Genomic DNA, 16,266 nt, shown 5'->3' on the forward strand with positions numbered 1-16,266 from the left:
GGAGACCAGATAATTAGTATTTTCTATCACATGCCTCATGGTGAAGGACCAGCGGGCCGAGAGGTGGCGCCAGCAGCTTGATTGGACTCTTCTGCGTCCCTCTGAGAGCAGAATGTGGGTGTTTTCGCCAAACCAGATAGGTTTTCGGGAATAATGTGTCAAAGACAAGGGAACTGACATCCCAAGTGCTTAAGTACTTTCCCAAGGCTACACAGCACACATGTAGGGGGTACAAAGCAAGGACTTGGCAATTAGGAGGACCCCTTTTCAGTCTCTGCGGACCCGGCAAGAGGCTTCACCCCTCTCAGTCCCCATGGCCGGCTTCATCTGCCCACTGGGGCAGTGGTGCAGTACACACCTCCATGGGCTTTCCAGAGGATTTTGTAAACTATTAAAGGCACGGCAGCTAAGAGTGTAAATGCAGTAAATGGCCGCTGTTCCCATCATCACTAATGTAAATAAGAGGCAGGGATTTTTTAAACTAAAGGAAATGTATCTCAGCTCACTTTTAAGAAAGATCTACCTAAAAGTTGGCACCTGTTGTGGGAAAGCGTGCTTCAGAAGACACAAAAGGTAGGAAGCTCCTTCCCAGTGGAGATAGCCAACAATCAATAGCCCTTGCTTAAAGGTCAGGCTGTAGCAGGGATTCCTGTTTGGACAGAAAACGCACAGAACATCTTCCAGCTCTATTATTTTTTTATTTTTTCTTTTATTGCTTCTTATCTTGAGTACCTGCGGGCAAGAAGGCTACTGACAGTGGCTGTGGACACTGCGCGGCCTGAGCTGGAGCTAGCACCAGTGGCCTTTGCTTAGAGTGTGCCCCTCCCCGCAAAGGGGACCAGACTGAATGTGTCACAGCAGCTCTGGACAAAGAAGCTCAGGGCTCCATTCAAGACCTCTCAAGGGAAGACTCTGGCACAAGAATTCTGGGGGCGTGGAGAGTGACATCCTATCCTGGAAGAGTGTGCAGCTTGGCCAAATGTGAAGTCAACCGAGTTGGTCTCCAGGCACCAAAAGCCCCTGTGGCCCAGCACGGGCACCTCTTTTCCCTGGCCGTTGTCATATCAGAAAATACCTTCCCTGCTAGGTATTTTCTGATATGACTCGGGGACTCTGCAAAATGAACAAGCTGAAAATTGATTTTTCTAATAGGCCATAGCTGGCTCTGGTTGTTCTCGGGTTTCTCGAAAGCGACAGGTACCACCTCCAGCGGTGGCACCAGGGACACTCTGTAGGCAAGGGAAGCTTCTTGTTAAGCTGTGCAAGTATCCGTTCCTGACCTGTTCCATTCTGAAATTCCACCTTTAATGTTTCCCAAGCAAATCCCTGTATGTGTGTATGGCAACCAAAGTTTACACTGTCCCAGTTTCTTCAGAACACATGTTTTCATCTGGGATAATTATTAGCAGTGTTGCCTTTCGTTCTTAAAAGTGTCTCCATTTGGACAATAAATTATAATATAAATAACCATTTAGTTTATGCCTTATGGTTAGGGCTCCAGGAGGATAGGGCAAAGAGCAAGGGAGTTTGTCCAGCATAGGAGCTAGTGGGACTGTTTGGACAGAAAACCCACAGAGGGTTGTCTAGCTCTATTATTTTTTTATTTTTTCTTTTATTGCTTCTTGTCATGAGTACCTGAGAGCAAGAAGGACCATCTGGTCCCAGAGGCATTGCTGTGGGATCTGAGGGCCCAGATCCCCGGGAGGAGAGGTCAGAGGAAAGGATGAGGGGAGAGGGTGGCCTCCACAGCCCAAGAGAGGAAGGAGTCCCTCGTTTGTCCCACATCCTGTTCTGCTCAGCTCTTTGGGCAGAGTCAACAGAGGTGTCATGCCAGCCAAAGCTGATGAGAACGTGGCACCAGGAATGAGCAATCACAGATGTGCCCTACTCCCAGCTCCTTGATAAATATCGATTAGTTCTCATGTTGGACACCACGTTAGGGAGCAGGTGGCCTTTGACCTTTCCCGCTCCTTGAAAACCTGATCTGAAACTCCTCATTCAGACCTAGCTCACCCCATTCTACAGAGTAAGGATCGAAGGTCATAGTCTTCCAAACTCTCAGCATACCTGGCATGCACACAGCATTTTGCATTCCTTTCAGCCTCTTAGGCCCATTCTCCCCTTTGACCAGCACAGAACAGGGATCCTCATCTCAAGCGATGATAATCCCATGTCAGAGGTCACAGGCTCTAACCTGAAAGGGAGCCAGTGGGTGTTTTGCCTCATGTTGCCACTGAGGACAAGCCATGAGCTGAGAGTTCATATGGCTGGCCAAGGTCACACAGCGATCAGTGGTCTGGCCCAGCTCAGAGCCTCCAGCCAGGGCTCACTCCCCAGTGCCCATTGGAAGATCCCCGGCAGCTGCTGAGTACTTGGCTCCAGCTGCTCTTTCCAAGTGAGCTTTAAGAATAAGGAGACTGTTACCTCCCAGGGGGGCCTTCGGGATGGCTCTATGAAGACCAGATAGTCTCCAAGTCTCCTTCTAAAATAAAGTCAGCGCTCATGGGGAACAGTTGCCCGCCTCCACCCCACAACTCCTTTCCTGGCCTGGCCAGTGGCATCCAGCACATATGATATGCTTGTGTATTTCTTTCCTCCCCCAGGTTATTCCTTTTTCAATGACACCGAAGAGACCAAGGCCTCCATCAAAGACTGTAAGTAATCAAGCTCAAGCTGCACAAGCCTAAGCCAAGGCTGTTGTTGGGCACACAAGGTTAGCCAGGCTTTTACCAGCACACTGGAAGGTTAATGAACTAAAACAAGCCACAGCGCGAAGAGGGTAGGGAGAAGTGTGGGGGAAAGAGTGTGGGTGTGGTTCTGCGGCACCACATCTTGGGTCATGAAGTACCTATGCCCCCAAGACTCCACTTCCCTGTCTGCAGAATGGTGGGACCCTGCTGGGCTGTGGCGAGTTCAAGAAACAATGCCATGAAGTGTCTGGCAGGTGACAAGGTATGTGGGCTCCAAGGACTGGTCCCTGTTCGCCATAATACTAGTAATTGCTCCGTAGGTCAAGCTTCTATTTATAAGACAATGGAGGGTCTCAAATGGCCTTGTTCATCCTCCATTCCGTAGGAAGATTAGCTCCTCCTATTTCACTTTGCAGATGGTGGTTTAGGAATGAGAATTTGGGGCTTCCAATTTTTAAAGATGAGGACTATTAGCATTATTAATGAATAAGTCCCATCCAAAGGCCCTTACCCAGCGGCCAAGATGAGATGGGGTCCTGGGCAGCCCCCCTCCCTCCATGGACTTCACCTTCAGCTCACTCACCTGTAAAGAAAGTGTAGAACACAAGACGATTTCCACAGCCCCCGTGAGGTGCCAGCCAGTGGGGCAGACACAGAGAGCCCATTCCTGATGATTTGTTTCTCCTCTCCCTACAATCTAACGCAGTCAACTAAGGATTCCAGTTATTCGAGTCCTGATTTAACAAACGTTGAGGGGTTTTGTATTTGGAGATTTGGCACGAAAATAGCCAGGTACATGACCCACATGGAAAAAAGGGAAGAGGTGGGAGAGAATGGCAAGTACAGAGGCTTTGATCCATGAACAATCTTGGTCCTTAAAAACGAACCCCAGAAGGGGCTGGGGATTTAGCTCAGCGGCACAGCGCCTGCCTGGCAAGCACAAGGTTGTGAATTCGATTCCCGGTACCGGAAAAAAAGACGAACAAAACAAAACAAAAAACAAACCCCAGAAGGCAAGCGGGCCCAGCATTAAGTTGTCCCATATAGCAAGCACTAGCCATTTGTGGCCATGTAAGCTAGTTAAAATTAAATACTATTAAAATTAAGCTCCTTGGTAGGACTGACCACATTTTAAGTGCTTAGTAGCCGCAGGTGGCTAGTGGCTGCCATATTGGATGACTCAACTGCCCAGGCTTCACCATCCAGGAATCTGTGAACATCCGGGACAGCGTGGGGAGAGTATCAGTGAAACCAGCAGACAGCGAACAGGATGGGGACAGGTTCATGTGGAGTTTGGGTTTTACGATGAACAGGCTGGTATGCTGCTGAAGAGTTGTGAGCAGGGAAATGGTCAGACCCCGTCTGTATCTTAGATCTCTCGGGCTGCTGTGTGGGGGCCAGAGGGAGTTAGCCAGAGGGCTCCTGTCCAGGATGGTGAGACAGTGGCCCAGGCCGGTGAAGGGGAAGAGATGGAAAGAAGTATCTGAGGGTGGAAGTGGTGGGACAAGAGCTCCAGGTCAGCATCTCTTAAAAACACACAGCTGAAAGCAAACCCCCCTCCAGTGGCTGCAGCTTTCGGCTCCGCCAAGTCTGCTCCAATCATGTGAGGCACAACTTCAAGAATGAACTCATGGGTCGGGTGTCTGGTGAGCCTGCCTGAACACCAGCCTCACAGCCTCCACCATAGTTCTGCCTCAGCTGCCATAGTCCAGACTCCATGGGCTGAGCCAGGGCCCCTGGGAAGCCCCATCTGTGGCTCACCCACCGTCCTGATGCTTGTGCTTTCCTCAAACAAAAATCCTACTCTGTAGTTTGACAGCACAAGGATAGGTATGCAGGCAACATTTTGATACCTTATACAGGGATCCTGTGCCAGAAAAGCCAGGACACAGGGCCACAAAACCTACGGTCCAGGGGCTGGGGATTTAGCTCAGCGGCATAACGCCTGCCTGGCAAGTGCAAGGTCGTGAGTTCAATTCCTGGTACCAGAAGAAAAACAAAAAACAAAACAAAAAAACCCTACGGTCCATATGGTGGTTCATGGTCTTAGATAGCCCTGATTCAGAAATGAGAAGTTTCCTTTCCACACTATCATGCCAACCAGAGACTAAGCCCTGACCAAGGAGAATAAGGTAGCATCTGAGACTTCTGGAAATATTGCACTGGGATCTTTAGTGAAAATTAATAGCTCTTATTACATCTTTTGTAGTACAGGGCTTTCTGCATGCCAGGTATTTGCTCCATCACTGAGCTATGTCCTCATCCCTTTTTATTTTATTTTGAGACAGTCTTGCTAAGTTGCCCAGGCTAGACTCAACCTTGTAATCTTGCTGCCTCAGCCTCCTGAACAACTGGGATTATAGGCATGTCTCACCATACCGGCTTCATTACTATTTATTAAGGACTTACCATGTGCCAGGTGTGGAGCTGTAGTAAACATCTTACATACTTTAACCCATTTAATCCTCATCCTAACCCCCTCTGGTAGCACGGTTATCTCCATTTGCATCTCAGGAAACCAGGGCTATGGTAACCTGTGAGCAAATTTAGAGCTGGGATTCCGGAGTGTCTTCCCAATGCCTCCACTCTTATACATTGAGCTGTATACCCATACACACACATGTGCACACATGCTTCTAGGGCCTTCGATTCACTCTGCTTCCCACTCGGTGGAGACCCAAGGTCCAGGGGCCCCGCTGCAGCTGGGCCCAGTTTAGCAATGATTCCAAATGTGATGATTTTCAAGGCCCAAGGCCCAGCAAACTATGAAACCTTTAGAGCTGGCCAAAAGCAAAGCAACCCAGTTCTCCACTGTATCTTCTCATAGCCCCATTCCACGCCCCCTCCGCTACAAAAACACCAGGGAGGATGCACTGCACCCCAGGATAAGGCCTGCAGTCCTGGGTTGGCCACGGGCACCTCATGCTCCTGAGCCTCACAGCACCCCCATTCCATCCTGGTATGGAGTGTAGGCCTGGTGCCTGGACCATGGGCATCAGGGATGTGATGAGCCTGACTTGGAAACCCTGCCCTCAGCCCCCGCCCCGGCTTCTAGAAGATACTGCACTATGCTTTCAATCTCCAAATGAGAATACATCCTTTGGCCACAGTTAAGTTTCCAGGCTCAAGGCCAATGAAACCTGTCCACATCTCCTGGACAGCAAAAGGCCAGGCCATGCTTCCACTCGCTCCACACGAGGCACAGCCCAGCTGCAGGGACAGGTTTGAAATGAAGACTGAGACAATGACGGCCATGCCCACGACCACCACTGGCATTTGCAGAGGAATTAACTGGGTTCGGGGTGCTGCTAAAGGCCCACCAGCTGATCCTGGTGAAGGGTTTGATTGGGAGCCCGCCTCAACATTAACAAGGCAACAGTGACCCTGGTCCCTCTGCCATACTGTGTCCCCTCAACCACTGCCACCACCAGCCAAGCAAGAGTCTAGTCATCTCGAATCTAGTCACCACGAGAACAGAAAAGGATGATCCGGGCCAGAAACCCATCCCCAAGGCCCCTACCACCTCTGACCCGACCTTATGCTGACCTGTACCGTGTTCACCCCACCGTGTCCCTCATCCAAAACACAGGGCGAATCATAAAAACTAGAAGAGTAATTTTTCCCTCCCGCTTTTTACCACTTTAGCATTTCAGAGAAAGCTCGCTGTCTATTCACAACCAGTCATTCAGCTTTGTTTATCTTGACGGCTCCTTTTGTTTTCCCACTTCCTGAAATATTAAATCAAAACAATGGTGAGGTCTGGAAATAGGAATAGACATAAGTCACAAGGCTGGCTGAGACAGTGGGCGGCAACGTGTAACAAATCCTAGCTAACTAGTACTCCTTAATCACCTGGTGGAGCACTTACTGTGAAGACGTAGAAGCTGTGAGCGTTGGGTTTGGAGTGGGAACGCTCAGGTCCTGGCTTCACCACCCGGGTGAAGTTTTTAAATGCTCCGGGCTTCAGATTTTCCTGAATAAAATGAAATCTCAATAGTATCACAGAGTTTTTGGAGATGATGTGTGTGCCACATTTACTAAGCTCCTGGCATTCGGCAAACGCTCCACACATCTTAGCCGTTAGTAGAAGAAATAAAGAGACAAGGTGGATTTTTGCTTTACTTGGATAGTCTTTACTTTTACTTATGTCCCGGCCAATCTGTGCTCCATACAGTAGCCAGAGGGATCGTCTTACAATGTTGGTCTTTGCTTTACATCTTGATATAAAATCGCAAGGCTCCACCATGGTCTCCAAGAGTGGAAGTGATGCTTTGATACCAGACACACAGGTGCTGAAGGGATCTAACCCAGAGGGTGAGTTCAGGGAAGGCTTCCTGAAGAGCGCTAGTGTAGAAGTGGTGGCTGAGAAACCTGCGCAAAGGTCCTGAGGCAGGAGAAAGCCACATCCCACTGGGGCCATCCTACCCACAAGAAGCAACAAAAGTCAGGGAGCAGAAAGGACAAGGTTGGCCATCTGGGTGAAGTCCAGTTGGTGAAAGCCCTAACTAACATGACCGCCTTCATCCTGGAACCCCTGTAAGATGCTCAGCAGGGAGACGTGACCCAGGGGCACTGAGACAAGTCACCCTGGCAACAGTGTGATGTAGGTGAGACTAACTCTTCCCTTGACATTAAATCAATTCCTTCATTTGATGTAGTGTATGTACTGCACTACACAGCAGATACGGTTAGTGGCTGTTCAGTGCACTTACGGCACCCACTGTTTGCCTAGCACTGTGCTAGGTGCTGGGGAACACATCTGGAAGCACAAACCCCTGCCCTCTAGCAGGCGCCAGCAGACATCGGACTACATAAATAAAGGCATCGGCATACTCCAAGGTGATAAAGTAATGGAAGTGGATATGGAATGCTGTGTCTGAGTATGTATGTGTGCTGACAACTTGGTAGTCAGAAAATGCCCCGCAGGAAGGAATTCTGAGCCACAGGTAGGGGATTTTGTGAGATGAGGGTCTGAATGCACAGATATCCAAGGAAAGAGCACTCTGGTCAAAGGGAAGAGCACGTGCAAATGCCCTGAGGTGGAATGTGCTCGCAAGCTTGAGAAAGAGCCAAAAGCCAGGGTGTCTGGAGCAAACTGTGAGGGTAAGGGCAGGGGCAGAGGTTCACTATGGGGCAGGACAGGGCAGATCCAGCACTCTCGTTTAAAAAACCACATGCTGTTAGATGGTCACAACATGATTTATATATAACTTAGCGCTGACATAATGACTTGCTTTCTCTCCTTTATAAGCATCTTGTCTTTACTTTTATTTGTGTCCTTTCCAGTCTGTTCTCCACACAGTAACCTGAGAGATCTTCACGTTTTGATATAAAATCCCCAGGCTTCCCCAGGCCTCTGGAGACATCCCCGCATGGCCACCTCCCGCGGCCACTCCTGTCCTGGCACACGGTGCACCTGCCTCCCAGGCACTCTCTCCCGGCCCGGCGCTGCACTCGCTGCTCCCCTGCTTGGGATCTCTTCTCCCCTCCCTCTTTATCTCTCAGCAGGGTGTCTCCTCTGCAGGGCACGGTGCCTCCTCCATGTGGGTTTGGTCTCCTTCACCGCACCTTAAGCAATGGGCAATCTGCCTGCTTTCTCTGCGTTTTTCCTTCAGCTCCAGATGGGCAGGGGCCGAGCCTGTTGTGATCACTCTTATACACAGCATCCAGGCCATGATAGATCCCAGGACGGAGCACACACTTTCTCCAGAGGCAGAGTCTCCAGACTTCTGTCCCATCCACCCACTAATGACCCACAAAGGGCCCGGCAGTGTCCTGGACCACAAAGGCAGTCAAGGAGTATCTGCTCTTTCGGGTGCGATTGGAGGTGTGCGGGGCCTCTGTGACGCTTTCCACCGCTATGACTGTTTCAGATGCTGAGTCCAACTGCTTGAAAGCCAGTGGCATCAAAAGTCAAGACTGTCAGAGCCACAGCAGGACAAGTAAGTGCAGAGGCACCACTTTTCGTTTCTACCTGCTTAAGACCATTCCCAGCACAAGCATGCTCTGAAACTAAATGTGTACGGCCAGCTACTCCCAAGGAGGGCAGGAGAGACATCACCATTGCTTCCGGACATGGCATCAGAGTCGGGTTTATTTCTTTGTACTGGGACGTGACATTTTAAGAATTAAAGTGAGGAAGTAAAGAAATACTCTAAGCATTTTGTGTTTCTCAGGGAGGGTTTTATTTTTCCTGGTCTTCTATGGGTCCTTCTCACTGAAGTACTCAGAGGAGAACAGTAAACAAAACGCCAAGTGTTGGCAATTCTGTGGGCTTTCCGATGCACTTGGATCTAGCCAAGGTGAAGTCAGCTACCATTTCACCAAAATATGCATGGAAAATATTCTTTATATACTAGGCATGGTTATAACGGCATGATATGTATTAAATCATTAAATCCTCCACCCCATCCTATGACATGGGTTCTCTTATTATCCCACTTCACAGAAAAGGTAGCTAGAGAGATTATAGTTACAGAGCAGGGAAGAAGCAAATTGAGGTCCCAAACCCAGGCAGTCAGTCCCCAGGCCCAGGCGTAGTGACACTATAGTGGAACACGGGCAGGACAGGTGTGGCTGCAGGATCTCAGTACAACCATAATGCCATTCAGAAAGGAAAAGGAAAAGATCACCTGATCCTTCCCTGCATAAGAAGGAACCCATAGTTCACTGAGCAAAGAGCACCAGTGAGCCGCAGCGCTCATCCCGTGTAAATTTGGTGTCTCTGGATGTGTCTTGCTGTTGCTTTATAGGAAGACAAGCATCTCACCACTCAGGAAGGTTCTCAGTAGAAGCATCCAGTCACTGGATGAGAAATAGCTCCACAAAGGGGTTATTTTTAAAATTTACGTGGCTAACTTTTTTCCCCTTCTCAAAAGGCCTCCAAAGTTCTCATCTGTGGGAATTTGTACGAGACTTGCTTCTGTCTCCTGAAGAAAACTGTGGCATTCTGGAATGGGAAGATAGGGAACAAGGTATTTTTCGGGTGGTTAAATCAGAAGCCCTGGCGAAGATGTGGGGACAAAGGAAGAAAAACGACAGGATGACCTACGAGAAGTTGAGCAGAGCTCTGAGGTAAGTTAATAGCATAAAATACCACGAGCCTTCAAAGACCGGTTATATAAAATGGGCAGCCATAGAACATTACACTGTTTGCAGCTTTTTACTTGATAATGGAAAAATAATGAGACAAAACTTGGGTTCTTAGTTACAGGCAGGATTATGGCTTGTAAACTAACACTCCATACTTTCCAAACCTGGCACTATTCCCCAGAAATCAATCTAAACCCAAGCCATCACACACACACACACACACACACACACTGAACTAATTACGGTGAAGTTCAGTCTTCAAGATGTCTGGGAAAGGTTTTAAGTGTAAGTTGATAACAAGGTGTGAAAATACCAGAGTAACCAAAGACCAGCCTCCTCACCCGGGAGGAATGAGGGAGTGTTCATGCGCTGTTGTTTTCCTGGGACACAAACCCTCCTTGAACTTCTCTTCTGTTTGCTTTTACAGATATTACTACAAAACCGGAATTTTGGAGCGGGTGGACCGACGGTTAGTGTATAAATTTGGAAAAAATGCACACGGCTGGCAGGAAGACAAGCTATGATCTGTTCCAAGCATCAAGTTCATTTTCTGGATTACTGTCTTTGAAAACAATCAGATTGCGACAGTCATTTGAAGGTCTTTTTTTTTTTTTAACCTACAAATGTGCTGATAAAATTTCTGTACATCTCAGCTTACATTTGGACTCAGCTGTTGTCTGCTTGGGGTGACAGCTACAGCCCTTCACAAATCTCCCTCTCCCCAAGGAGAGGAAGGGATGGTCTTTCATGGTACGTTGATCTATTATTATTTCCCTAATCAAAAAATGGCAGAGCCACAATAGCCAATGTCATTGGTGTTGCTCAGAGAAAAGACCTAATTCTGTCAGTGGAGACAGATCCAGTGCTTCTAATTCCCAGCTTCCAACCCTGTCAAGTGGTTAACTGTGGCAACTCACAAGAAAAAAGAAATCGTGATTGGTATGTAGCTTATAGTAGGAGAGAGTGAGATATAAGACATATATACTTTAGATTTTAAATCATGAAAGTCAAATTCCATAGAAAAGTTTCTTAATAAGAAAAAGCTCAGCCGAGACATCACTGCATTCAGCGTAGGTTGATAGTAGGTTCCTCGACCACGACGTCTTTTTGACCACTCGGCAAAATGCCCACGGTCCCCCTTCTGGAGTTACACACTGAAAATTAACCACATTATTAATTGCCACTGAGGTTATTTCCCCTCTTCACTGATGGATTTTTTTCACCTACAAATGTGCTGATAAAATTTCTCTACATCTCAGCTTACATTGGGACTCCGGTGTCGTCCTACTTGGGATGACAGCATCAGATAGGCAAAGAGTTAGCGACAGGCATGCACAACAGTTTCCAAATCACTGCTGTTTCTGTGATTCCGGCCATCAACAGGATAAAATCATAATTCCTTGATTCTGTCTGAGGTCGACATTAAACCTTATAGAACTGGAAAAGTCCCAACAACCTGTCAGTTTCTTTTGTTCTGTCTTCTTATCCCATGAGTACTCAAGTTCTAAAACACATTTCCTTGGCAAAAATAGCAAAGCTGAGTTGACACCAGTAAATGCTCACAGGCTAAAGTCTGCAGTGGCATTTTCTCACCGTTCACTGGTCTGTAAGTTGTGGCCTACACCTAGGTGGCCTGGCCCTGGGCCTCGGACTTTACCAGAGCTGACCACCAAGTGCTGAGGCACCGAACCACAACACAGGCTGCAGACTTTGTTTTTAAAGAAAAAAATGTGAATTACTGTAAAATAATCTATTTTTGGACGCATGTGTTTTCCAGGTGGATTGAGTTTGTAAACAATGTGAATAAAATATTTAACATGTTTAACTGTCTCTGTGCGTCTCAGTTCAGTATGATAGGCTTAGGAAAGCAATGTCAATCTGGAAAAACTGTGATGACCCATTTTTTTTGAAACTGGGGATTGGAAGCTGGGCATGGGAAGATGAGGCAGGAAGACTGCCAGTTCATCCCCGGTCCGGGCAATGTAGCAACCGTGCCATTAATTGTGACACTTCTGGCACACCTCTGCAGGAGTCAGGGTGGTCGTGGGGACACTGTGTAGTGTGTACGGTCCCCTGTCCCTTCCTCTCTCTGACCCTCTTCCCTGTTCTGCTTTCCGGCTGCCATGAACTGAGCAGCTCTAATAATGCAAACATTAGGATTTTAATCTAAAAACCCATTCTTGGTTTAACTGGAGCCTAGGGGAGTAGCTCAGTGGGAGAGCACTTGCCTGGCATGCTCCGGGCCCTGGGTTTAATCCCCAGCACTGCAAAAACAACCGAATAAAAACACATTCATTTCTTCCCCTCTGGCAGACAGGAAGGGCTCTGGGCTATGGAAATGAACTTTCCACACCTTTAGCACTGGCTTTTCTGCGGCAAAAGCCACAGATAAGCTACCTGAGCCAGTCTTTGCTTCGTGGCTCATGGAAAGCCCATAGGGCAAGGGGCCAAATTCCACGATAAACTATCTGATAAGGCAAATTGAGGAGTTTTAAGTCCCTTCCAGAGCTCTGAAAGATGTGAAAGGTTAGTTAAAAAGTTTTACATAATTTTGAATTTTTTAAACAAGTACAGCGGTGCCTTGCCTTCTGGAACGCTTTTTGTTTGTGAGCAGTTTGGTTCGCAACAGAAGCAGTGGGCAAAATTTTATTTTCGTTTGCAAATTCTGCATCAGTTGACAAACGCGACCACAGCCGTCCTTCCCACATGAACATGAAGGCGGCCATCTCTGTCAGAGGCTTGGAACGAACTAAGTTCGTGAAGCAAGGTACCTCTGTACATAGTAACAAACTGCACATCTTCCATGGAAAGCTCCACTGCAGTTTCTCACTGCCCAGCTCTTTGCCTGAAAACTCTGACTTCCCCACCTGCCAGCAAAGTCCAGCTTCCCGAACAATCTCTTTTCAGCCTGACTGTGAGCTTTGATCCAGTCCCTTAAACATGGTGCTTCTGTGCTCAGATGGCCAGAGAGGGGGTCAAAATTCAAACTATAGAAACTATTAGCTATTAATTCTGGGTTGTATTAAAAACCAAAACCAGAATCAAAATACAATAGTGCAGGAATAAAACTGAACGGCAGCTGGGCGTGGTGGCGCACGCCTGTAATCCCAGCACTGGGAAGGCTGAGGCACGAAGATCGGTGCAAGTTTGAGACCAGCCTGGGCTACAAAATAAGCTCTTTTTTTTTTTTGGTTTTTCTCTGGTACCAGGAACCGAACTCATGACCTTGCGCTTGCCAGGCAGGCGCTTTTGCTGCTGAGCTAAATCCCCAGGCCCCCAAATGAGCTCAAGAACAGCCTGAACTGCAGAGCGAGACCCTGTCTCAAAAAGACCAAAAAAAAAAACCAAAAAACTGAATGGCAGCTGACAGCCTCAGGTCCAGAAGGCAGCAGGAACTGGCCGAATGCTCCCAAGCATACAGCTTCCACGCAGCCCCAGGAAATTAATGCCACAAAAAAACTCAGAAACTACTTGTCTTAGTTGCATTCCTTGTTGATGGGACAAGATGCCTGACACCTGCAGCTTAGAGGAAAAAGGTTTATTTTGGCTCAAGTTGGTTGGCTGGATCCGAGGCAGGGAGGGCACGGGAGAAGGACCTGGGTGGAGGAAAACTGCTCACATCACGGTAGCTAGAAAGCAGAGAGCAAAGAAGAGCCAGGGAGAGAGATGCACCCAACCCGGTCACGCCCCAGGGACCTGCCAGGACAGAAGTCAGCTGCATCACCTCTGTCATCCAGTCACCTTCCGAAGGCCCTGCCTACGAGCGTGCAAGCTCTTGGAGTACATCTAGCCATCAAGCACAACAGCAGGTTTTCCTGCTGAGCAGAGGGGCACAGAAGAGAGGGAAGAACTGATAATGTAAGAGAGGGCAGGGAGGGTAAGAGCAGCGCATGTGTGCAGGTTGCTCTGGATTATATAAAACAACAACAGAGTAAGATGGGAAACAAGGCACAAAGAGACTGATGATCCGTGAGAGATGGTCAGGTCACTGCACTGCAGGCCCTGGGAGTGCTGAAGAACTAAAGAAGGGAAAGACTATGGCGGATTATCATGCAGATATAAAAGCTGACCCCAAAAACCTGTGAACGTTTAAATTTTTTAAAAATGTATTGTAATAAAAGACATTGCCATTAATCTCCCTCCGAATTCTCTCCCATACACCCCACCACCACCACCACCACCACCACACTGAACATGCTTATCCCATAGTTCCTACTTTCTAAAGCAGTTCTGGAAGTCCTCTTTCGTGTCTTTACAAGAGGTGATCAGAGATGCTGCTTCCAAGGCCATCTAATGGAAAGGCAGGCTTGATCACGGTCTGTCCTCAGCCTCACTTCCTGGATCGAGCACTATGTAACTTCTGGCTCTTCCGCAGAGTTAACGTGACCAGGAAAGGTAAAGATTTTGAATCAACTCAGGCATCGAAGCAGGCACAATTAAAGATGCTCATGAAAGGGGACTTTAGAACTCAGGACTTCAGTGGCAAGAACAATACGATAAGTGCGTTCAAAGCAAGGGGGAGTATCTTGAGGGGGATTAACTGTCTTTTACTGTAATAATGTAACTGTCTTTTACTGTAATAATGTTTTAAAATTAAAATATCCACCATGTTTCAGTCATATACACACACACACACAAATACACACATATTACCTCCATGGATAGTACACACTTTATCACCCTTTGCCTTTTGCCTTACCCGTAAGACTTGTTTTGACCAGCGAGCTACTAGTGCATAAACAAGCACTTGTACAACTGGGATTGCATTCTTACACTGCTGCCATCACTGTGGGCTCCAGGAGAGTAAGAGACACGTGACACGGAGCCATCCCAGCCAAGCTACCCGGCTGCCGCCAGCCTAGGTCAGCCTAGTCAAGCCCCAGTCAACCTGGATGCAAGAGGGATACGTGACCGCTGTTTTAAACCACTGAGTTGTGAAGAAGTTTGCTCTTAGCAAAAGCTGACCAAGATACTGCACGAGGAGGGCTGAGCTGTGAAGATGTGGTCCAAGGAAAATACGGTGAGTGATCCTCACACAGACGTGGGGAGAGAAGCATGGTCACTGGCCCTGTGTATTGATGGAGGAATGAATACTCAGCGGAGAGAAGCAATTTGCTCCCCCACAGGTAGGAAATGACAGACCTTGGTCTGGAGTCGAGGTCCGTCTGGGTCTAAATCACTATAAATGCCTCTCAATTCATCCTCCTTATAAATCTGGCGCAGACACTCTTAGGATATGGCTCAACGTCACCTAGGAGGAACCTAATTACACAGGAAGTAAAGTCTACCTGAGGGAAGTCAAACGCATTAGCGCTTATCTTTGAAAACTGTCTGGTCTCCAGAGCAGAACTGAGGGGCCTTCCAATTGTCAGCTATTTCCTCACGGAGAGCACGTTGCATTTGTAAGGTTTAACTACCAACTTATTTTTAGACTACAAAACAGAATAAAGCAGAGACTGATTTCAAAAATTCTGTCTTTATGTGCATAACCAATATCAAATAACCTCCCTGTTTTCAAATTACATCAGTTCTTATGATTTTCTCTTGTAACTCTACTACTCTAAAGAGACAAGTGGAGAAAAGTTACCGTGTGGGCAGTGTTTACCCTTGGGTACTGGCAATTGTCTATGTCTTTAAACAGAACGGTCTCAAAGCTACTTGAGAAACTGAGGCGGAAGAGTTTTAAAGGAGGATGAAGAAGTAGGGGAAAAACAAACAAGCATTCACATCCATCTGCCAGTGGACTGGCGCTTCTCTGAAGCCTCATCCCAGAAAACTCATGAAAATCAGCACAAACTGGCTTTCAAGATGAACAAAACAAAAAATTTTCAAAAAAACACGAGCTTTCTTTTCATATTGAGAATCCACCCTTTAAATCTTACTTGTGATTTTTTTTCTTCTTCTTTTTGAGACAGGGTCTCACTATACAGTTCAGGCTGGCTTTGAGCTCACTTTGTAGCCCAGGCTGGTCTCGAACTCACAACAATCCTCCTGCCTCAGCCTCCTGAGTGCTGGGATTACAGGCGTGTGCCACCACACAGGGCACGTTACTTGTGATTTTTAAGGATGATAAGCAAATATGAATTTAAAAACAAAAAAAGAAAAATAATAACAAGTAGTCCTGTGTCCTCATCTTTAAAATTCATAAATGTACACTTATGGACAAGAGATCTAAGTAATTTTCAAAGTCAGGACATCTGCTCTTTTCTTTTTTTTTTGGTACCAGGAATCAAACTCACAACCTTGCGCTTGCCAGGCAGGTGCTGTGATGCTGAGCTAAATCCCCAGCCTGACATCTGCTCTTTTCCCAGTGACCCAGAAGTTTCTTCCATGACTACTGATTTAAACAAGTCATGCAGTTCCCTCGCCTTCTCGGCACTTTTACTTTTAGGGGTAAAGCATCTAAGAAAGATGGTGTTCAAATTACCAAGTAGTATTTTTCAAGTTACACATGGAGTCGAAAGAAATCAAATACCATTTTTTA

At 47.3% G+C, this 16,266-nt stretch overlaps 1 protein-coding gene across 3 annotated transcripts in view; it reads left to right on the forward strand.

Moving 5' to 3' along the window:
- Nucleotides 1-11,607, forward strand: part of Elf5 (E74-like factor 5 (ets domain transcription factor)) — a 28,241-nt gene extending 16,634 nt beyond the window's left edge. For 2 of the 3 annotated variants that reach the window (XM_005384142.1, XM_005384141.1), the window contains exons 4-8: nt 2,604-2,654; nt 7,434-7,529; nt 8,564-8,632; nt 9,569-9,764; nt 10,210-11,607. In XM_005384142.1, coding sequence (XP_005384199.1) covers nt 2,604-2,654; nt 7,434-7,529; nt 8,564-8,632; nt 9,569-9,764; nt 10,210-10,306 — 509 coding nt within the window. In that variant the 3' untranslated portion in view covers nt 10,307-11,607. The remainder of the gene's footprint in view (nt 1-2,603; nt 2,655-7,433; nt 7,530-8,563; nt 8,633-9,568; nt 9,765-10,209) is intronic. The other variant, XM_005384143.1, reaches the window with a different exon arrangement.
- Nucleotides 11,608-16,266: the final 4,659 nt, after the last annotated feature.

The sequence above is a fragment of the Chinchilla lanigera genome, unplaced genomic scaffold, assembly GCF_000276665.1.
Source record: "Chinchilla lanigera isolate Chin_1 unplaced genomic scaffold, ChiLan1.0 scaffold00021, whole genome shotgun sequence".
Lineage (NCBI taxonomy): Eukaryota > Metazoa > Chordata > Mammalia > Rodentia > Chinchillidae > Chinchilla > Chinchilla lanigera.